At 43.3% G+C, this 23,317-nt stretch overlaps 3 protein-coding genes and 1 pseudogene across 7 annotated transcripts; 2 read left to right on the forward strand and 2 right to left on the reverse strand.

Annotated features, from left to right (window-relative positions):
* Nucleotides 1–533: 533 nt before the first annotated feature.
* On the reverse strand, nt 534–4,264 carry LOC135587810 (ruBisCO large subunit-binding protein subunit alpha, chloroplastic-like; annotated as a pseudogene).
* Nucleotides 4,265–4,950: 686 nt separating this feature from the next.
* Nucleotides 4,951–7,110, reverse strand: LOC135591613 (probable inorganic phosphate transporter 1-8). The gene is made up of 2 exons (XM_065081556.1): nt 7,019–7,110; nt 4,951–6,776 (listed from the first exon to the last, which is right to left on the reverse strand). The coding sequence occupies exon 2, from the start codon at nt 6,747–6,749 to the stop codon at nt 5,148–5,150; it is 1,602 nt and encodes a 533-aa protein (XP_064937628.1). The 5' UTR covers nt 6,750–6,776; nt 7,019–7,110; the 3' UTR covers nt 4,951–5,147.
* Nucleotides 7,111–12,210: 5,100 nt separating this feature from the next.
* LOC135582202 (uncharacterized) lies at nt 12,211–18,809 on the forward strand. 5 transcript variants are annotated; one of them, XM_065081550.1, is made up of 8 exons: nt 12,211–12,328; nt 13,043–13,345; nt 13,640–13,842; nt 15,265–15,615; nt 15,749–15,949; nt 16,060–16,130; nt 16,574–16,713; nt 18,268–18,809. In XM_065081550.1, the coding sequence occupies exons 1-8, from the start codon at nt 12,301–12,303 to the stop codon at nt 18,573–18,575; spliced, it is 1,605 nt and encodes a 534-aa protein (XP_064937622.1). In that variant the 5' UTR covers nt 12,211–12,300; the 3' UTR covers nt 18,576–18,809. The 5 variants fall into 5 exon arrangements, with proteins under 5 accessions (XP_064937622.1, XP_064937624.1, XP_064937623.1 ...); XM_065081552.1 differs by having other exon boundaries at nt 18,271–18,809; XM_065081551.1 differs by having other exon boundaries at nt 13,643–13,842.
* A 2,990-nt stretch (nt 18,810–21,799) lies between these two features.
* Nucleotides 21,800–22,844, forward strand: LOC135679841 (LOB domain-containing protein CRL1-like). The gene is made up of 2 exons (XM_065193829.1): nt 21,800–22,175; nt 22,249–22,844. The coding sequence occupies exons 1-2, from the start codon at nt 21,897–21,899 to the stop codon at nt 22,597–22,599; spliced, it is 630 nt and encodes a 209-aa protein (XP_065049901.1). The 5' UTR covers nt 21,800–21,896; the 3' UTR covers nt 22,600–22,844.
* Nucleotides 22,845–23,317: the final 473 nt, after the last annotated feature.

Raw genomic sequence — 23,317 nt, forward strand, 5'->3', positions numbered from 1 at the left:
AAACTATATCTTGGAGGCACGGTCTCCATCACCAGTGCAGCTCTCTCGTCTTTGGAGGCTTGCCACCGATGCGCTGCTGAGCCACTGGCCTAGCCGTGTCCTCGGTTTTATATTGCCTGGCTCGGTGGTGGTGAGAGAACAGGAGGTGGGAGTCGCTGCTGTGGGTAGGAGACGAGGGAGGTGATGCGGAAGCAGTGGGTGTCCCATGTATGCCCCCTGTGCCATGTTCTCATGGCTGTTTTAGCAATCGTTGGCCCCTAGTTTTCCCAGAATCCATCTTGGAATTTGTTGGCCAGTATCTTTCAGGCTCAACTACACACTTTTCATTGTGTCATTACAGATGTACATATATCAAAACATTCTTCCGTGAAGAAAAAAAAATCTACCTGATCTTTCCTCGTCACTAATCCACTTTCTATTTGTGCACATCTCATCAGACTGCATCAGATTATAATTAAACAAAGCAACGAGAGAAAACTGAGCATCTTTTGCCTTTTTCCTTTTGTTTTTTGAAGATGACAACCAAGAAAAACTGGTGTTTAATGAGCCTTTGTAACATTCTAGAGAGAGAAAATAACATGCTTCGTACCACCAAAAAATTGCAAGATTCTACAGCATGTCTTTCCTTGAGAACTTGCAACTTTTGGTAGCTCTTTTACAACCACATCTTCCGAGCAATGACAGTTGCAATCCATAAAGCAGTCTAAATTTATAGGAGAAAACCCGGAAACATCCGCTAGAGTGTCTTCCATTTCTGATCTCCTCATACTTCTCCGCATTTGCTATAAACGTATCACTCGTTAAGGTGAGGAAACCAAGCCATCATCAGAGTGGGAGACCTTTGGTTGGTGGATTGGCAGGAGATTTTTTCTGGGGCTTCTCCACCACAATCGCTTGTGCCGCAAGGACCATTCCAGCCACTGATGCACAGCAGTCTGAAGTGCATGCCCAGTCACCTTTGCAGGGTCGATCACACCAGCTTCCACCAATTCTCATAATTGTCCGTCGTTGCATTGTTAACCACTCTCCTGCCCGCTGTCCTTGATCTTCTCCCTCCACTCCGGCATTTCATTCAATCCAGGCTGCAGGCGCCACCAGTGCCTGCTCATTGCGATGTAAAGAACGAATAAATTCCATAAGCAGTTTCACGATGCAAATATGATGAATATACCTTTTGTAGAAGATGAACATTTAGATGGTATATCTGCAATTGAATATGAATAGCAAAATTGTAACAGCAATCAACATCACAAACAAACATCAAAACAAGAGAATGTTATTTGTCATGGAACCAAGACACTAAGATGACAACAAACATGACACGAGTCGGAAATTGGCATATGAACATATTCATATCTTTTCCTTCAACAAATAATGATGTAGATATTCAAAACCTAACCAAAATTACCAAATAACATCCATAACCATATTGTTACAGCCGTACATCGGGCACTAGACATGATAAATTGATAGGCACATATAGCAGCTAACCAGTATTAGATATTCCACCATGAAAAGTTCTGTTATATGGTTTGTGCAATCACTTTTATCTTAACTATATTTGTATATCCTAAAATTTAGATTTGGAAGGTGCTTGAACCTATGTTTATGTCAATATTAGAAGATTCAGGTGTCACAACAGACCCACATAAGACAGGTATTACACAACAATATATGGCTTGACACCAATATGGGAACAGAGAGGGATTACATACACCTGCAATTTTAAGGACAAACAACACTCACAAATGAATTTACAAAGGCCATACGTGAATCTATTTGATTGGATAGCTCACCTTCTGTACGATATCAGCACCCAGAAGCTCATCATGATCTTCCAGCTTTTCCTTGACTGTAGGAAGAGTAGCTGAGAGGTGAACATAGGCAGCGCCTCCGCCTCTATAGTTGCAAAAGTGGCATTCTTTGCATGCTCCATCCTAAGTTTAGGGCCCTCGAGCTCAGTCTCTGTTGCAGCACCTACTTTTGTGACAGCCACTCTGCCTTTTGCGATTCGTTCAGCTAGCTTCTTAGAATCATAGACTGAATCTGTCTCAGCAAGCTCCTTCTTTAACTGAGCAATTCTGACCTGGATCTCATCATTGGTTGCAGCATCAGAAATTGTTGTTGTAGAGGTCTGTGAGGCAGTAAATATTCCTGCTGTGCCAAGCTGCCCAACAGATACATTCTCGATCTATAAGCCAAGATCTTTGGCCTGGATTTCAGCCCCGTGCCAACAGAAAACAAATAGAAGACAAGCTAAGTAGAAGAGTTATGATTGATGAAAATTTTCTATTAATGCAGCCACAAACAATTGATTGAAATGGGACAACTGGTTACTACTCAATTATTCAAGTGCTAATAATTTCTTAGGACAACAAAATCCAGCATACACAACAGGCAAGACCAAAATTCATAAATTTCAGGCCACAGAATGCCATGCCTGTCACAATTACAGGGTTGCAGAAAAATTGCGAATGCCATATCTTCTGAGTTGCACAGAAAACTAGCTATGATTCATGGGATTGCTAATGCAGGCACTGGTTTTGTGATTTGTACTTCTAATGGTTGTCCTTTTGTTGCAGGGAATGCCAATATGAGGGCTGCTTTATTTTGGAAGCCGAAGCAGGGGCCTTATTGTATGAAATCAAGTCAAGCATATCTATCTAGATGAAGTTGGACCCTCAAATTATGATCTTTTTGAAGGAAGGTGGAGCCTCCTTGGAGACACTATATTAACAGCAATTGTTTATACTATCTTACACATACCTTTAGGGAAAGAAATCAAGTGGTGAACTGGTATGATAATGATCTACGGGTGCTGCCTCTTTCTCTATAAAGACTAAGGTTCCTGGTTGCTACTGCTTCTTTTCAATACACGCTAATTTTCCTCGCTGCTACGACTGAAACTATTCATGTTCACTTTTATTTTTAATTGAAGTTTTCTGTAAAAAAAACTTTTAGAAACAAATGACTCTTATATTGGACTAGAAGCAATGCCATTAACCAATGGAAAATGTAAAAAATTTCACAAGAAATAGACTAGTAATGATCCACCTGCCAAAATTTGCAATATCCTGAAGGATAGCCTTTCTCCTGTCACCAAAACAGGTGATTTTATTGCTGCAACATTGAGAATGCTCTGCCAACTTGTTCACAACAAGAGTAGCCAAACCCCTAGCTGTTACATCCTCAGCAATAATGAGGAGAAGAGCTCCCAGCTGTGTCATCTTCTCTGAAAAAGGGATGATTTCCTTTATTGTTGAAATCTTCTGATCGGTCACTGAAATCTTGGCATTTTCAAATTCCAAGATCAACTTCTCAAGATTTGCACCAAGTTGTGGGGAAATGTAACCTCTGTCAGATTGAAAACATTATCATTCTTACATTAATTCACAAAGAGATCAAAAAGCGACAATTTGTAACATGTATACGATGACAGTTGCACAATGATATAACAGAGAAGTGGAAGTCTGGTATTGCTGCAGCTACTCAGATTTTTATTTCTTTTTTCAATTGATGTTAATATCATCTGGCACACATAATAATATGTATACTAATGAGAGTTTTCAGGTACATAAACAAACAAGTTTACCTTTGATGTCACCACGCCCTTTTACGGGCCTTGCTTTCTTCTCAAGCTCTTCAACTAGCTTCTGTCAATCCCCTTCTTGACAGAAGAAGGATTTTCACCAGAAGTAACACCTAGCAGACCCAACTTACCGATCTCGCGAGCAAGGACAGATGCAGTTGTCGTCCCATCACCTGTAGAGTCATTGGTCTAACCTGCCACTTTCAACATACAAAATAAAGAACAGATGAAGATCTGCTCGTTTTTAGGATCAGCCAGCTCAATAGCCTGGGCAATTGTGACTCCACCATTAACTACCTTGGAGTTCCCAACCTCATCCAACACCTCCCTTCATTTTCGACACAACATACAGTACCAAAAGAACAACCAGATAATGTAACGAGAAGGGAAAGATTCGACATTTCTTGTTCTAGATACAATAGCTTTCTAAACTAATACATGACAAAATGTAGCATTGTATTATTACTGACATAGAAAGGGCCCTGCAGCAGAAGGGAAAATGCACAAAAAGGCCAACAATTACCAGAACATACGAGGAGATAAAGACGAAACGAAGGTACCCCTGGGGCCGAGGGTGACTCCCACGGCGTCCGCGAGCTTCCCAATGCCTGCCTGGAGGAAAGACCACGAGCTCTGGCCGAAAGCGATCTCCTTGGCCCTGGCTCGCACCACCATCGGCCTGTAGCTACCGCCGCTCGCCCTCCTCCTCAAGCCCGAACGCTGCACCTCCCAAGACCAAATCCCAATCACAAAACAGCCATCACACGAGCCACAACAGGAAACGACAAATAGGGCGATCACAGCAACAGCAGACCCACCCAGAAAAAACATGACCAAGGCGGAAGCAAAAGACAGAAAGGGATCCGTCGAGGGGAGCCTAGGGAGGAAGCGATCGAGATCGCATTTGCCGCTGCCACTTCGCCGGAGAAGGGTTCGGAAGCGTATCGTCGCGCGATCGGAACAAGATGTGGTGGAGATCGAGGACGTTTCAGGAGGAGGAAGACCGAAGAGCACGATCACGCGGGAGTTTGGTTTAGGGTTTGGCGCGCCGGCGGAGCGATGGGAGCGAGACCGGCTAGCGGACGCCGAGATGGCGTGTTGCACGTGAGATCAACGGAACGGGTTCCCATCGTATGTCGTCATGATGACGTCAAAACTCTGAACCGGACCGGTCAGCGGATCGATTGGCAAACCGACTTCCTTTATCTGCCGGCCCGAGTGGTCGGCTCTACTACCGGTCCGAAGCCATTAACGCTGCTTTCTCGCGGGCATATGCGAATCTTGACGCCTGATGCTGAGAGCTCGAGTTTACTTCGATGTCTCATCGCACTTGCAGTGGAAGTTTCAGAGAGGAGAACAAAGAAACAACGTAATCTTCATTAACACCTTGACATCATAGCGAGTACAAAACGACGCGATCACTCGCCCTGGAGCATCCCCTCTGATGGCCTTTAAGCAGGTGTTTCGGAGTAGGTAATATGCTTAGGGCTTAACATTCTAATAGAAAGAACGGTAGAGCAACAAAGGACGATAATGGTGGCAGCACGCGTGCAAGTAATTAGACAGGCATGGTCCTGTTCAATACTCCCGCGGCCTGCTCGTCACCTTCGTTCTCGCCGGACATCTCCTCCAGCGACCTCCCCTTCGACTCCGGAACCAGGAAGGTGAAGAGTAAGCCCAAGAGGTTGCAGCCGGCGAGGAGGAAGAGCGAGTTCCTTACTCCGATGCCCGCAGGGTACCCGTGGTCGGCCTTGGCCGGGTTCTGGTTCTGCGCCAGGTAGAGGAACCCGAAAGAGCCGACGATGGCGCCGAGCTTCCCGGAGGCCGCAGAGATACCGTGGCAGGTCGAGCGGAGCCGCGCGGGGAAGATCTCCGCTGGCACGATGAACGTGGTGCTGTTGGGCCCGAAGTTGGCGAAGAAGAAGGTGAAGGCGTACATGACGACGAAGCCGATCTGGTGGCCCTTGGTGGTCCAGTGGTGGTACGGGATGGCGAGGCCCAGCATGAAGATCGTCATCATGGCGAACCCAAGGAGTTGGATCGTGAACCGGCCGATGATGTCGATCAGCGCGACGGTAAACCAGTAGCCGGGCACGGTGCCGCAGAGCGCGATGATGCTCTGCGCCCGGGCGATACGGAAGACCTCCTCGAGCGCGTTCATGGTGGCGGCCTTGGGGATCCACCCGATGGCGGTGAAGATGTCCTTCTGGAAGAGGTTCTGGCTGTAGAAGGCGATGTCGAGGAGGAACCAGGTGGTGGCGGTGCCAAGCAAGTGGAGGCCGTGGCGGCGGAGGAACTCCTTGGAGAAGAGGCCGAAGGCGTTCGACGGCGCGTTGGCGATTTGCTCCACTTTCGACTGCTCCTCCTCGATCTCCACCTGCAGGACCTTGGACATGTCCGACGCCGCCAGCTTCGCGTTCTGCGCCACGAGGGCGGTGTACCGCGCCGTCTCCGGCATCTTCATCCGCCAGTAGTAGGTCAGCGCCGCCGGCAGGGACCCGAACATGAGAATTATGCGCCAGACGTAGTCGGCCTGGGGGACGGTGGAGCCAACGGGGTCGATGGCGTAGGGCGGAGCCTGGAACCTGTTCTTGAACGCGGAGGAAATCACGATGGCCACCATGCCGCCGGCGAGGATGCCGACGCCCTGCATGGCGAAGACGGCGGCGATGAACGCCCCGCGGGTTTTTTTATTGGCGTACTCCGACATGATCGTGGCGGAGAGAGGGTAGTCGCCGCCGATACCGAAGCCGAGCCAGAAGCGGAAGAAGCAGAGGGTGGCCATGACGCCCTTGGAGTCGTGGCCGAAAGAGAGACCGGAGGCGATGGAGCAGATGACCATGATCATGAGGGTCATGCCGTAGACGCGCTTGCGGCCCATCTTATCACCGAGCCAACCAAAGAAGAGCTGGCCGGAGAGGGTCCCAACGAAGGCGACGCCATTAACGGCGGCGGAGGCCTGGGGCGGGAGTGACCCGGGGGTGGGGGACCCGTCGACGTGGTAGTAGATGCGGCCGAGGAGCTTGGTGACGAGTGAGATGCAGAAGAGGTCGTAGGCGTCTGTGAAGAAGCCCATGCCCGCGATGACGATCGCCGTGAAGTGGTACCATTGCGTCTTCGCGACGTCGAGCGCGTTCAAGACCTGGAGTTGCTGCGACATGCTCGCCTTGTTCTCCTCCTCTCCTCCCTGTGAACTCATCAGGTTTAGACGATGAATCCAAAACTACAAGTCGGCATTTTTGCTTAAAATAAAGATATTGTTGGAATCCAAAACCGGAACAAATCGTCAAATCGTTTGATGGAGAACTAAAAAGGAAGGAACCAGATCTGGAAAGAAGACAGCTAATGCAGAACAATAACAGACAAGAAAAGAAGAATAAGAAGAAGAAGAAGAAGAAACCCTAACACAAAAAACGCCGGTTCACGTACCACTTAGCGGGAGATAGCAACCGAAGAGACCGAGCGACGCGAAGGCGAGCAGGCAAGACGCGGGCTGGCGAGCATTTATAGTGGAGGACGCGGAAGGACACTAGCGTTGGGGATGCAAGAATCTTGGAGAAGAATATTCTTGGGATTTCGACGGGTCAAAAGGACGGTCAAATGCAAGATTATTTGTGATTCATGTGGTATTTTACTTGCTGCAATGTACAGATTTCAATTGCCATGTTGGTGCCCCCCTCTTAACTGGCCTTCTACTTTTATGCAGTAATCTTCCACTGTTCATTGACCATATATATATATATATATAGTATGTGAAGTTATCATGTTGGTGGAAAGTCTAAAGAGGAGGAAAGCGGATTGCATATGGGGGGGAGGCGTTGGGTTCAAAAAGCCGGCTTACCTCCTTTAATTCCTGGCCTTAGAAAGTGGCACACTACATTTTGCTCCGTTGACTGGGAAGAGGAAGAGGAAGAGGCAAAGTGCAAATTAACCACGCAATTAACAATGATACAGTAGAATGTGTAGGACTTGCGATGTTGGGAAAAGGGGAAGCTTACAGGTTTTTATTTTCCTTTGTGTATCTTATAATTAGTGGCAAAGAAACAAAGATAATTTCCTATCAGAGATATCTTTTCAAAGATAATTTTTGTTGTTGTTATAGATAAATAATGATCTCCATGATAAATATAAATGCAGTGTAAAATCTTATAAAAATATTTTTATTTAATTTACATATTCATGTTTGAATCATTTACAAGAAGTTTTATTTAATAAGACTATTTTTTGAATCTAACAAGTTAATTGAGTAAATAAGATATATTTGGATAATTTCGTCCGTTGACCATTAGTACGACCTTTGGGCTCGTAAGGAATTATTCGTTTTTGACGATAGGCGTATTCTTTAAGAGTATGTGAGCTCCAAAAAACACCTTTGAGGGTAAGGGAGACATGACGAACTTACGAGCTCTTGGTTCACGTACTCTTCGACCAATGTGAGACTAAATAGTCTTATTAATGTTTCCTCTCGTAGGGGAGCCAAAAACTCATAGCCGAGGTATAAGCCTCGGGTCCTCGTTATAGTACCAACATATTGGTGAATCTTTATGTCGTAGCCAAGGAGTCAATATGACTTGGTCTGATCCTGAATATGCAAGATTGCCCACACGATGACTCGGGTGGTAGAAGTTAGTCAACATGGCTTTTTTCTCGACGAACTTCACATCATTAAATAAATGCAAGTCTTTGATAGCACAAGTTCTATTATATATATTGTCTTTTCCTTGGGATTATATTGAAATTACTCGATATTAAATTTTTGGATTGGCATATTATCCTCCACTCGGTACCTAATATCCTCATTTATAGTATTTTTGATATTGGATTGGATTAATGGTCTGGATGAAGTTAAATCATGTAAGTATGCCAAAGCTTTTAACTCTTTGGTTTATTTGTTCACGAAGAGGAAAGGCAGAAGGAATATCTGGAACCTACATAATAATTTTTTGTACCAACTCTATGGAAATTCTTGAAAATTGTGTGAATTAAAATGAATGAAATAACATTGAATTGGATGTTGTTCATGAACAAAAGATGAACAATTTGTTATTATTGTCACAAATTGTGACAATAGAAGCATTTCATTTATAAGTATGTTCAAGCACAAAAGTTTCAAGATGCAAAAATAGATTGCAATGTCTATTATCAGATCAACTGATTGGTAGAATTATCGGGAAGAAATGAGAATGTCAGATATATTAATCTTGAAGCATCCACTTACCCAGTTAATCCCCCTTTCGAGCGATATATAAAAGGAGTTCGCTGTGTAAACAGCAACACTAGAAGTCAGAGCATATATGATATGAAAACTAAGAAAATGGCTCACCGATCGATTGTATGGATAGAACACACCAACAAATGCAATAAGATGAATATTGTATAAGATTCTATTAACAAGAATTTGCATCTTAGTATGAGTTCTTACAACATGAAACTGCTACAACATTGAAGCACACAAAAGCGAAGATTTTTTAAGCTTCGATGCAAAGTCTAAACTCCCTAATCTTTGATTCTCTGGAAAAATAACTATTGCAAAATCAAGATAAAGCAAAGACAACACAACCATGTGATGTTTATCGTGTTCCAGAAATCCCTAACACTTATAGGAGAGATCAAAGATTTTATTTAAAAATAACTATCAACAGATTAATATTTTAAAATTATATAAATATTATTACAAATATTTATAACGATCATTCTAATACTCATATTTTAACTTCTCAATAAGGGATATCATTGTTCACAAAACTCAAGGAATTATATAAGGGTACGTAAAGCAAAGTAACTAAAAATAACATGCCTAAACAGTATTACTGGAGATACCCACTTAAAACTCAATAATCACTAACAGATGTTTGAGGATACATTTATGTGTCACTTCAGCCGCCAATAAAAAGATTGATATCAGTTCAAAAATCAATGCCTTACTTACCAATATGAAATGGGTAATCTTATTTCTGGAACATATCATCTTATTTCTGGAACATAGATGAGAGGCAGACGAAGAAGAAGAAGAAGAAGAAGAAGGAAACAATAGATCTATGTAGCCATTTAGTTTCTAATTAAATATATAATACGAATTAATTCGGAATCCGAAATCCGAAATCCGAAATCCGAAACCCGCCCACTGCATCTATATACGTCTACGCGCTCTCCTCTCCCACTCCCACTCTGTGTCTCCGCCTTCGTTTCCTCTCTCCTCTCTTCCAGAAACAACCATCGTTTTCCGTCGTACATGGATCCCGTCGACCTCGTTCCGTCAGGCTACAGGTTCGTTCCCACGGCGGAGGAACTCGTGGTCGACTACCTCGCCAACTGGGTCGCCGGCACACCCCTCCCTGGCCGCGCTGTCGCCTTCGCCGACGTCTACGGCACCGAGCCGTGGAATCTTCTCGGCAGCGATCGGCAGGAGGGTTATTTTTTTGCGGACCGCCAGCCCAAGGCCAGCGGCTGCTCCCGCGTCGATCGAACGGCCGGCACCGGTTCTTGGCTTCTGAACAGAAGGCAAGAACCCGTCAAGTCCATCGTCGACGGGCGCGAGATCGTGGTGGGAAGAAGGAGCTACCTTTCCTTCAAGGACGGCCGGCGGAAGAACTCCGGGTGGGTAATGTATGAATACGAGATGTGTTCATCCACCTTCGAGACACGAGTTCTCTGTCACGTGAAGAAGACCTCCTATCAACCCATCTCCGGCGGCAAGTTCATGAAATCGGTTGAGTCCACGTTCACGGAGGCCGCGACGGAGACGCTCACCGGCGGCAGCAGTTTCGTTGGGCAGAAGAGAAATAGAGAGGAATCTTCTACTCTCTCATCAGCAGCACCCAAGAAGCCATGCCGGGGGTTGGTTGCACATCCCAACGGAGCATTCCAGTCCGACCTCTCACCACCTCCGACCGCGGTGGTGCAACAGCTCTTATTGGCTCCCGTCGTGACAACCCTGGAGAGTCATCTTTCCTCCATCGACTCCGTGGCACCGAACGAAGCCGGAGTCCCAGCCGCCACCCCATCGTCAACGGACGTTGGTGGAGGTGACCTCGGGATAACTGCGGAAGAACTCGAAGCATTTGACCTCGGGATAACTGCGGAGGAGCTCGAAGCATTCTTGGCTTCGCCTTCGTCGTCGGTCGATCTTGGCGGTGAGCAGCACTGCACCGACGATGCTTTCTTTACCAGAGAGGTTGATGCTCTCTTGATGTCTGATGCCACCGACACAGCCTCGAATACCATCCCCAAGGCCTCGCCGTCAGGCCACATCGATGTTCTCTTGATGCCCGATGACACTCGGATAGATTCGACCACGGTCGCAGAGGTTTCCTCGTCGATCGACTTCGTCGTGTGTGAGCAGATGTCCTGCACCGACGGTCCCTTCTTCTCGAGCCTGGAAGAGGTCCATGCCTTCTTGATGTCCGATGACACCTTCATTGCCTCCACTACGATCCCAGGGGCCTCGCTGTCATCCTCAACCGGCCTTGCCGCGGAGCAAACGGAGTGCGCGGACAATGCCCGGTCGACAACCCCGAAAGAGTTGCAAGCCTGCTTGATGTCTGATTCGACCACGGTCGAAAAGGCTTCGACGTCATCGTCGGACGACGGCTTGCTGCAAGAGATTGAAGCCTTCATGAAGTTCGATGACAACCCAATGGATTCGACTATGATGTCGTGGTTGGAGCAGTAGCTTTGTTTGTATGGAAAATACTGTTTGTTCATGTATATCATAATAATGGAAGGAAAAGAAAACATATGTTCATGTAAAAATTGGCCAATAAACACGATTCATTTTTCATCCCAACCCATGTATTGTTGTCTCCTTTGATGCGATGTTGGTCTCCATAGGATCGTATAACGAATGAACCAGCAATCTGAGAGAGAGAGAGGTCACAGTTTTCTCCCAATGCATCAGCCTTCCATGAAGTCTGAGGTGTCACTCTACGTTGGCCTAGAAGTCCTGATGCCGCGTGGATGGTGCCAAAATGCGGCATATCATCTAACACCACACAAAGCAATTTAAATGCCAAGCAAATGAGTAATACAAAGATAATAAGAAATAACACCAGTTGTAACCTAAAAGAACACAAAAAAGATTATAAAATATATATAAAAAGGATAAATAAACACCTAACATTTCACGACAGAACCAGTCAATAATTTTGCACAATTACTTGTTTATGAGTGAAATAACATTTCATCAAACACTTAGGAATACGAATGTATCATCTCTTAAGATGTCACGGCACATCATATGAGACCGGATCGTCTTGTGGTCCGACCCGAGTTAGGTTGCCTCAACCTCGTCATCGATTTTGATCGAGAAAAATCCAGTGGAATTACGAGTTCACATACGTTTCTACCCTTTTTATACCTATTACAACGACGTGCAGGGTCCCACTCAAATCGTCCAGTCATCAAATGAGTAGTTGACGATATCAGACCCAACTGGATAGAGTTTCACCCATTACGGATCTCTCTCTCGAAAAATCCAATGGAATTATGAGTCAACAGATACTTCTACCCTCGACATACCTGGGATGGAAGGAATCCGGGTCCCAGAAAGTCATCCAGTAGTCTGATGAGTAGGTGATGACATCAGACGCAACTCGCGATAGAGTTTGAACTAGACCCGAACACCCTCTCTCTCCCTCTCTCTCTCTCTCTCTCTCTCGATCCCTCGATCGAGAACAGCCAGCCATTTGCGGCGCTGGCCACCGCACCTGGAAATGGCGAAGCGGCTGCTCCTTCACCTTGGTACGCTCTTCTTCTCGCGTTCTCTTCGTTGTTCTCCGGCTGCCTCTTGGTTTCTTTCAAACCTGAGATCAGGAAAGGGGTTTTATAGTTATTGGGGGATATCTTACTCCCTTCGCTGTCACTTTCTGGTGCAAAGGCGATTTCTTTATTGGTAATCCCCAATTGCGCGTCCGATTCAAGGTGAACTAAAGATGAAAGAAAATTGGTGTTTTTACCGCTTATTCCCCCGATTCGTTTACAATTTTGACCGTGCGGATGCCAAGTTTCTTTGGTGCTCCCCTTTTGCTTCTCGCGTGCTTATTGTGTGTTCCTTCTTGGTAATTTTAGCTTTCTTTTTTCGGCGAGATATGCATTGAGATTTAGGGCTTCAACTAGCTTTAATTGTAGTCCGATTCAAATTTGATGATGACGATGGTAAAACTTGCAATTTTTATTAGACGAAAAAGAAAAAGATTTTGCTTACAAGGCCTCAAGAACTCTCTGATTTCTTCTAAATTTGATTTTTTTCATGGAAATGAAAAGGAGATCATAATTGAGTGATCCGCATCTAATTGTATTTTCTTTCTTGCTCATCTACATGGTGGAAATACCAATGAGAAAAAAGGGTTTCAAATATTGTAAATGAGTCTTTATTAGGTGCTTCGTCTTGTTCATGTAAAGATTTGATCTTTTTTTCTGGTCCCTTTCTTCTCTGTAATTTCTTTTCCCTTCCAGATTCTAGCATACGCTCTATGAGAAAACAGGATTCGTACCTGCAACTTGTATCCGGTGTTCTAAACCGATGCCTTTCGCAACACTCCGAAGAGGAGGAATCGGAGAAAGTGCGGAATACTAACTTAAGTAAGGCTGAAACTTTACCGCATATTAAAGATGCCCAGCATGACGAGCCTGGTAGCTATGATAGTGGTAGAGATAGTTCTGATGATGATGATGGATGGAAGCGGAAACTTGAAGTTGCTTGGCTCTCCAAAGCTCTTGATCCAGCGTTGCAGTTGTATAAGTGGGCATCTTCTGCAGGTTCTTTTATTTTTTGCTTGATTTCTTATCTTCAATTTGTGCTGTTAGATCTCTGACTTTCAGAATAGTCAACTAAAGTTTTTGTTGATAATTTTCTGTCTCCTCTACTCTTAAAATCTCTGTAGTGTTCTTTATATTTTGCCAGAAATGACTTTTATAATTTTCAATTTTATAATCAACTGCAGGTATTTATCCAAAATTTTTTGCTTGTTAGTTCATTGCCAGTATTTACATATTCAGACATCAGACTTAGGATCTGAAGGATTCTTTATAACAATGGTGCTTGACTTGCAGCAGGTAGCAACGAGAAGCAGAGTACACCCTTTGGCACTAGGTCTTTCAGTGAGATTCTTATGAGTATTCAGCGAAGTAAAGTTGGCATTCAGGACTGGAGCCTCAGCGACTTAACAGTTGGTCTTTATCTTATTTACCTCAGCCAAGCTTCGTCTAAGAAGATTGAGGAGTTCAAGGGTGTTCAGATCTTTTCAGATGCTATAGTAATTTCTTGCCTATTCTCTCACCAAAAGATGTCATTGACAATTGACACTATATACTTTTTTTTTTTTAATGAAAGCACTGAAATCAGAATTATTGAAGCAAATGGCGGCATTTTTATAATTGGAGATGTACTTTTCCTATATTATTTCCTGGAAGACCTTATCCTTGTTTGCTGTTTGAAGCCAGTACCAACCAGACAAGGCTTTATGTCTATGACCAAGTTAAAATGTCGACTGCAGTAGATTTTTTTTGAAAAAACTTGGAAGTCTTAATACAGGAGTTTGCATTTTTACAATCCAAACTCATTTTGGATGCTTCTATCTGCTGGCATCCTTTACAAGTCGGACAGATTATGTTATCTGTTATGACATTGATTTTTTTTTTTTTGCTATCTTTTCTTTTTTCATATTGACACTTTTTTTTGCCACTTTACTAAAGGAAATTCATAGGTACCATAAGTGAACTTAAGCAAAGTCCTTTTAGTAGGAGGTGAGTTTGGATGTTTATTGTGGCAGTCTCAGAACTCATGACATCCCCTTAGAATAGTCAATATGAGAGCGTAAGTTATTGATACATCAGAAGAATACTTTCTAGAGGAGTATGATATCTATTCCCTGAACATTGTCTTTGGGGGCCTAGACAATTATCAATAAGTAGGAATGTAGGATTTTTGAGAACTTTGCTCTTGTCAATGCCCTTTAAGCATTCTCTGAACGTGTCCAACTTAGATGAAAGACCCAAATATTTATAAGTAATTAACAAGTGACTTCTGTGTCAGGCTAAGGATTTAGCTTTCTCCAGTAGATAATCTGGAGATATTACATCTTTTTTACCTACATTCTTTTGCAGAGAATATGGTGCTGCCCTCTATGCATCTTCACCATGGTGCCAGTTTAATGTCACTGGATTGTTGTTGGGAACTAGCTATTTAAGTAAATGTTTTCTTGAAATTATTAGTTATCTAATTCATGTCAGTTAGAATTTTTTATTCACTATCTCCATCACCTCACAACATGAAATTTCTGTTTGTACAAGGATTCATCGGAGTATACTTCTGTGTGATAACATGAATATGTGTATCTTCTTTCACGTTGAGAGATCATTGACTTATCCAGGGTTCTTAAATGTTTTTTTTTCTCAACTTGATAAAAAACATGTATGTTTATTCTGTGGGTTATGGATGTATTTTATAGAGTTTCTAGTAAACTCAACCTAAATTTTGTCTAATTTCTTATATTCTAGTGACCTATGAACTCGTGTTTAATTGAAATTTTCAATTGGTGAACCCTAGAAGCTCTTGTGTGTCTAAATGACTGTTTTATGATATATTTCACAAGTAACTATAGCCGAGCTCTTCTTTTAGAGAATATTTGTAGGCATTTTTATAATGATTCTGACTTCCACAATCTGGCATTTCCCAGGTTCAAGAGCTTATCTATTATCTTGAGCTAGCAAAGGGTTCTTATAAAGACAATGCTACTGCTCTTGCACGGCATAGCATGCTTCGAGAGAGGAACATTGTGAAGTTCATTAAAAATTCAAGTCTACTGAGGCCTGGTTACTACATTGGAATCGACACACGCAACAAACAGGTTATTTTTGGGATTCGTGGAACTCATAATGTCTATGACCTTATTACTGATATAGTTTCTTCAAGCAATCAAGAAGTGTCATTTGAAGGTTTCTCCACCCACTTTGGAACAGCTGAAGCTGCTCGTTGGTATCTTCATCATGAGTTAGGCACTGTTCGAAAACTGCTGGGAAAGCACAAGGTGGGTAAAAGATTTGCTATAATTACCGTATAAGTTGCTTTATATGTTTAATTCTGTTTATTTCCTTTATGTTAGTTGCTTCTGCTAACTCTGTAACTACTTTCGTCACTGGCAATATTTTTTGTTTCCACAGGATTATAAGTTAAGGCTGGTTGGGCATTCCCTTGGTGGTGCATCAGCTGCTTTACTTGCAATAATGTTGCGGAAACAAGCAGCGGACAAGTTGGGATTTGATCCTGAGATAGTATCTGCTGTTGGATTTGGAACTCCACCTTGTGTCTCAAAAGAACTGGCTGAAAGCTGTGTCAGCTATGTTACTACAGTTGTGTTACAGGTTAGCATTAGACGACAACATTTGTATGTTGTGTAATTTTGTTGATGTTGTAGTTTCCTGTTGATGTATGGCCCTCTTTTTGTTTACACCTTTTCTTCTTTCTTTTGCAGGATGATATAATTCCTAGGTTGAGTATAGTTTCATTGACAAGATTGCGAAATGAAATTCTGGAAGCCGATTGGTAAGTATCACAAAGTATTGGCATTGTTTTAAGACTTTTAAACATCAGACCACATTCTTATTTGTGTCATCAGGACACAAGGGATAATGACTGTGAGATATTGGGTATTGGAGTCATTGCTGGGTTGGGCTGAGTCAAATCTGCTCCCCACTGTTTTTAATCCCCTCCAATTCAAGAAAATATATCCTCTTGAATCAATGTCTTTTTGTTAATTGTTGTGGCTCACAAAGTAGATTTTGAATGTTTGAGTCTTTGAGAAGTCGCTTATATGATATATATGCCAAAAAAATGTGTTGCTTGTGGAATGCACTGAATCGTTGTTTATACTTTATAGAACATACAAGTAATCTTAAGTTCTCCATGAGGTTCTCTTATTTTCTTCAATTTTTTAGCTTATTGTTCTGATATGCTTATCTGTTTTAGTTATTTCATAACAATTTCAGGATGAGCGTCCTAGGGAAGGAAGACTGGAAGGGGATTGTAGACTTGGTTACAAATGCTAAACAAGTTGTCTCTTCAGTGCAAGATGTGGCTAGGAAAGTTACTGATTTTGCTAAGCTTAGGAGCACATCAAATTCTTCTGGTATGCTTCTCAAGGATATTGTGATATTGGCACTGTGCTAAAAATCTCACTGATATCATATCAAAATATCTACATAAATTGCATGGAATTTTGTTCTATGAAGAGCTATTTCAACTCTGCCTAGTAAAAAATCTTTCTAATTGGTCATTTTAGCTAAATTCTATGATTAACTTTTAGATGCAACTTCTGGAAGAGTTTTCTTAAATTGATATATGTAGGCAATAGCGGTTGATCTAAATAATTATTAATACCTTAGATGTGCATTTTCCACATTTGAGACTTTTTATTGTATGCATGTTAGGGAAATGCCATAGCCAATATATGTCATGTAATAACCAACAGAAACTTTTATAGCAGTAGAATTTTATGAATTTAGAATGGTCACTAGTAGTGTAGGATTAAAAGTAGTCCATCTTTCATATGACTGGGTTAGGAACCACTAACAATGTGGAATACGTAATGTGAAGATCTGACCTTGACTATGCTGAAATGATCTTGATGGTTAATTTTGGTGATTTTGATTGCATTTGTCAAATCATTTATGCTTCCACTATATGTTTCATTGATGACCATTTGTTGGATACCCTGGCCATTTTGGTCTACTCTCTCTCTCTCTCTCTCTCTCTCTCAGCTGTTGCCACCGCGGCCCCCCCACACCCCAACCACACACAACACCCCCCCCCCCCCCCCCCACCCCAAACCCCATTTTCTTTTTATGGTTACCTTATTCATCTCTAAAGTCTCCTCCAACAGCATCAGACACTTTTGATGCATGATGCAGCTGATGTATGTTTCAGCTGGTTACCTTATTCAACTAAAGTCTCCTCCAACAGCATCATACCTTGTTCATCTAAAGTCTCCTCCAGCTTAGATAACTGTGACATTCTGAGGAATTGATCAATTGGCTCTGTATGGAGAGTGGCCTTTTTAATCACACTCCACTCCTGATCTACTCATTGATCTTGAAGATATGTTTCAGGTGTTGCTGCTCGGCCATGACTCTTAAGCTTTATTAGGTTAAATCATCAAAATTTACCAAGGTTGGATCTGTTAAGATAGTTCATTGTTAGCATGTAATATCCTGTTTCCAGGCACAACCTGGGGACTTCAGTGTTTATTTCAGTTGTTTCTTGGCTTTTGCAAACATACAGCATTTGATCTGTTAATGAATGATCGGTGAAACATCCTTTGACACATGACACCTTTATGAGCTAGCTTTCTAGGGCAATATCTCTACAGTCTCTGCAAACTGGTGAAATCTTATGCACTACTTGTCTCCACAATAACGACAACAACAACAAAGTCATAAAATTTCAACTATTTGGGGTTGGCTACATGGATCATCTTCATGAGCTACATAAATCATTGCATCTGTGTCCTCCCAGCCTATGAGCTTGATGGCAGACTAATCATTTCTTCATATGGAATCATTGTGTCTGTAATTCTGTGTGACAAGTAATTTATAAATGAGTATGCTGTATATATCTTTACGGTAAGGATGCATGAAGAGACCTATGAATATGTGGATTATGATGCGGCTTTCTCTTGTTGTAGAAGCAATCCAAGGAAAAGATTCTGTTGCTTCAATGAAGTTCAACACAGATGCCCGAGCAATTGTTGAACAACAGGAAGCTCTTCCGGAGGAGCTCTTTGTACCAGGAACCATTTATTACCTCAAGCGTAATGTTGATGATATTGATGGCTGCAAGAAAAGTGAATCATATTCACTTTGGGAGAGGCATCCAGATCAAAATTTCCGTAGGATAATGATTTCTGGCAATTTGATCTCTGACCATAGATGCGATAGCCATTATTTCGCCCTAAGGGACGTGCTCAAAAGCCTGCCAATCTCTAGTGATTGAAAATGTTCTGCCTTTTGGCAGAAATCTAAAGATACGATTGGGCTGCGGTACACAAAAGGGCTCCTTTGATATCCAAGCCATACATTTTTGACCATTATGTAATTAGATACTTGATCTCCATGCTGAATTTTTTTAGTGTATGGAATCCCCAAATAACTTATGATTTCAGTGTATCGGCATTGTTTTCCATGTATAGATGGCAGAAATAAATTTGTAGAAATTTGCTTTTATGCATTTTATCTGGTTTTTGCAAGCCTTTTTTTTTTTTCAGATATGGTTACAACAATGATAAATCAAGTATTTGGTTGTATGAAGAATTCATGTCAGTAGTTTTGTTGTATGATCTGGTCACCAGGCAACACAATCAAGGTATTCAATGCATATTCGTGATCCTTTTTAGAGTTATTTATCATTTTTTTCGGTGCTTTCGAGTGTTTTCTCATATGTAATTGATCTCATATTTACTTTTGACAGGGTTTTGATTTGCTATTTTTTTCTTTATAAAATGTGAAATGTTTTTTTTTTTTTTTTTTGTTGTGCGGAGTATCGGGTTGGATGGAGTTATGGTTATTTGCACATTTTTAATGTATCCGTTTTTTATTTATGAAAGTGGACATTGAGGAATCCTTTTGTATGGTATGTGATCCTATACTCAGTTTAACAGTATAAAAATGGTAGTTACCTTAGGTTGGTGGTTGCCCCAATTTTAATTTTTATTACACTTTTTGTGGGGTGATGATAGTGAATTTATCTACCCATTCATTTTTCTAAATTCTTTCCTTTGTGTATTCATTTGTATGATGTGAGTTAATAATATATGTAATTCAGGTATAATTAGAATTATTTAAGTCATGAGATATTTTTGTATTATCCGAGCAACGAATAAGTTGATTAGTTTCAAAATCGAACAACGAATAAGTCTCGACGTCTTTAAATATCGCCTCTCTTCCGGCTTTACTTTTAGTCTCACTCCGAGTTCTCTACCTCAACAAACAAACAAGCAAGCAAACGACTGACATCCTCATCGTGCATCTCTCCCACCTTCGAAGATCGACGCTATATGCTTCGTCGAGGGGTCCAGCGCTTGGAAGAACTGTCTCCGACTCACTCGCTACGGCCGCATCTGATCTAACATACGAACACCACGATCGATTGGACGTGACAGCTAACCCATTGCCTCATGTCCTGTATCCATCAGTCACCGCTGGTCTTCTGGCCATCGTTGGCCCCCGTGCATGGCAATTCTCGGAGAGAGATGCATGGCGGTGTAAACCGCCGTCTGCATGAAGTCGCACCACCTGTTCTGCATCGACTACTAGTTCATGCATTAACCCTCGCCCGGAGGAACTGATCTCATGCTTGGACGTTCATGACAACGACGAGAGAGGGATTGTCGCAGAAAGACAAAGCCTAAAGCCTGGAATCCGGTCATCATGTGGAAAGAAACATCCATGGTGGCGCCCCCTCACGTGACCTCGCTGTCGGTTTGACCAGTCTCATGAGGGTACTTTCATGAGGTTTCTCTTCCTGCAACTGTTCCAAGAAATGGCAACGACGATTGCACAGGAATTCGAGTTCACGCACGCTCTCTCCGCATCCGGATCCTGTTCTTCCACGGCAGATTCAGGGTCGCGTTCGAGGTGCACAGAACCAAGCAAATCATTGATGATTAATAACGATGATGATGAGCTCTAATTATTTGGGCATCTCCTCCTAATGATACGAACTGCGCGCCTAATCGTGAGCTCCAAAGGGCAGGCGTTGGATTCTTTACTACCGTCTCTTCTTGGGCTTGTCTCCCCTGTTCCCAACCCTCCACCCCCACTAACCCTGGTTTCTCACGCCGTTGCCGCGAGAGCCCTGTGGCTGCCATCATTCACTGTCCTCCATTGCCGCACCACACGCTTGCGACGTGGTGGGGCTTCGATTTGACAGGTTCGGTGATCTCATCCTTGTGGCCCTTGTGTGGGCGCATGCGGGGTGAATCCCCAGGCTTCCAGCACTGTCTCCTGCTCTCTCTCTCTCTCTCTCCATGCATATTACCCGTCGAGCCTCGAACAAATGCCAAATCGTCTCTCTCCGACTGGAAGCAGTATTAAATTACATAGCAGAACGAGTTGTGGCCACGAAGATGTTTTCACTAGTAAAGGTGGGTGTCATTGTAGAAACATGAAAGAAATGTGGGCTTTGGCCGTACCTTTTCTTCTGGAGATCTTACAATAATACCACGCGAACCATCGGCATTACTGTTCATAGTGAGCCTTCAAGAACTAATCCTTTGGAGATCAAACAAGAAAGGCCCATTGTTAAGGTCGAGTCGTATCTCACAGCCTAACATGAAAGGCAAAGGTGGGGGGGCCGATCGCATGCTTTCTTTCTCACCTCTCTCCACGGCAGGCATCTCCAGAGAAACAGTTCTCTTTCTCCGAGTGCTGTTGGTGTGCTTCCTCTGCTCGCATGCAGTCTGGCCAGATGGCTTGGCCTTCGCTCGGAAAAAAGAAATGGTATTGTGTTGGCCGTCACAGAATCAGCCATACCTCCATGGCTCAGTGGCAAACAAGCTTGGATGAGCAGAACAATGGCAGCCATAATATAATGGGCTGCAGGTAGATGATAATGCCATGACGACAGACGTGAATAATTATTATATGTCCTGATAATTATTTCAAAGCAAAATCGGCATATCCTATCACCCCTCTCATCAATTCCTGATGAGAGTCTCCTGTTTGATGACAGGAAAAGAAAGATCAGGTGTGGTCATAATCAGTAGCTTCACGATCGAGCTGAACATGGTAAATCAAGGAACCGAAAGATTTCAAGAACTAGTATCGCTTGCCACAAAATGAGTCCAAGAAATGATAGGACGCTGTGAGGAATGCACAATGCACTGTTCGGAATGTAATGTCACTGCAGTTCTCTCATGTTCATGTCTTTTGGCTGTGTTCATCACAAGAGTCTTTGGCTATAGATCACGAGTAACACGACCGAAGGTAAACATTGCCTTTCGGCCGTGAGCAGAAGAAACGAGAAGAATTGGTGCCGAAGCAAACCGGAACGGGGTGGGTCATCTCGAGCCACTTCTGTCGTCTAAGGAATCGAAAGGGAGACGAGACGAAACGAAGGCCCAGCCGTAGTATAATAATGGCTGTTGCTGGCCATTAAGCAGACCGACGCAAATAACCTATTTGGTATTGTAGTGTGATCCGCTCCGCTCTTTTCTGGTGCTTATAAGAAGCTGGCGATCCTCCGCGGAGGCTGAGATCAAAGCGATCGGCAGCTCCATCGTCATCATCATCGTCACCATCATCATCATCATCCGAGATGACTGGGTTCGGCTCTCCCTGCGGCGCCTGCAAGTTCCTGAGGAGGAAGTGCGTGAGAGGGTGCGTGTTCGCCCCCTACTTCTGCCATGAACAAGGAGCCGCGCACTTCGCCGCCATCCACAAGGTGTTCGGGGCGAGCAACGCGTCCAAGCTCCTCCTGCAGCTGCCGATCTCCGACCGGCCCGAGGCGGCGCTCACCATCTCCTACGAGGCCCAAGCCCGGCTGCAGGACCCCGTCTACGGGTGCGTCTCCCACATCTTCGCTCTCCAGCAACAGGTGAGCAACAGCACTCGGAATTTCCGCTGCTTCCTCCTCGACACAAATCGTGATCCTCTGTTTCGTCTCGTAGATTCTGACTCTGGAAGCACAGTTAGCTTCTTTGAAGGCTCAAACTGCCCGAGGCTTCGGCAACGAACACGAGTTCAGTGAGAAGCTCCCACGTCACCGACAAGGGGATAGCTTTCTTCGACCTTTGGGATCAGACGCCGCCACGAATCCCCAACTCATGCCGTACCCAGACGACGCGGTTCTGTCTTCTCAACAGTGTCACCATCACCACTCCTCGTACATGACCGACGACGGCTCCTCTTGCGCCATGGCCAGCTCGCTCGACGTGCAGGATAACGCATGGAGGCCGGCGTGTCATGACATGGAGGAGCTTCTCCAGTCGGTGGCATTTGGTCACCTGAATTGTGCATGAGCAGAAGCATCAGCAGCAGCAGAAGAAGAAGACCCTCGATCGTCGGCATCCATCCACACAAATTTTGTGCCTCGGAACTCTCCACGAGTTCGCTGCAGCAGCATTTCTTGGTCCTATCTATGTATATGTGAGACCTGACGAGGAGGCATGGCGATGTACTCTTCAAGCTCATGTTGTCTTCGTAATGGAGAGCCATGGAGCTCCAAGTTATTTGAATACTGCATGCAGAACAGAACAAACAAGGAATCTACCAAAGACGACAAGCATCAAATGCTCATAATGGTGGAAATGAGTTCCAAGTTCTATGGCACTTTTATTGCTAGATTAAATTAGAATTGGTAGATTCATTCACAAGCTTGAAATACTCATTTCTTTTGAAGCTCTCTTCTAAGGGGTCTGCCATCAATCAATATTAAGATCAATACAAAATTATTAGCCCATCTAACTCATCAATTAATTAGACATAATCAAAATAGATAAATAAAAATTTTAATTATTGAAAATAATTATCCTAATTGGCTTTGAGATGTAGTTTGGTGGGGATAGATAATCAACATCCATCACTGTCTACCTATTAACAAAAAAAGAAAGAAGAGAAACAAGTAGATGATACCATAGAGGATAATCCACATATATGAAATCTACATCCTATAAGAATTGATATTTGATAAAAATAAATTTATCATTTAATTATTAAATTAATTTTTATATATAAGCA

This window comes from Musa acuminata, chromosome BXJ1-1, assembly GCF_036884655.1.
Source record: "Musa acuminata AAA Group cultivar baxijiao chromosome BXJ1-1, Cavendish_Baxijiao_AAA, whole genome shotgun sequence".
In the NCBI taxonomy this organism is placed as follows: Eukaryota; Viridiplantae; Streptophyta; class Magnoliopsida; order Zingiberales; family Musaceae; genus Musa; species Musa acuminata.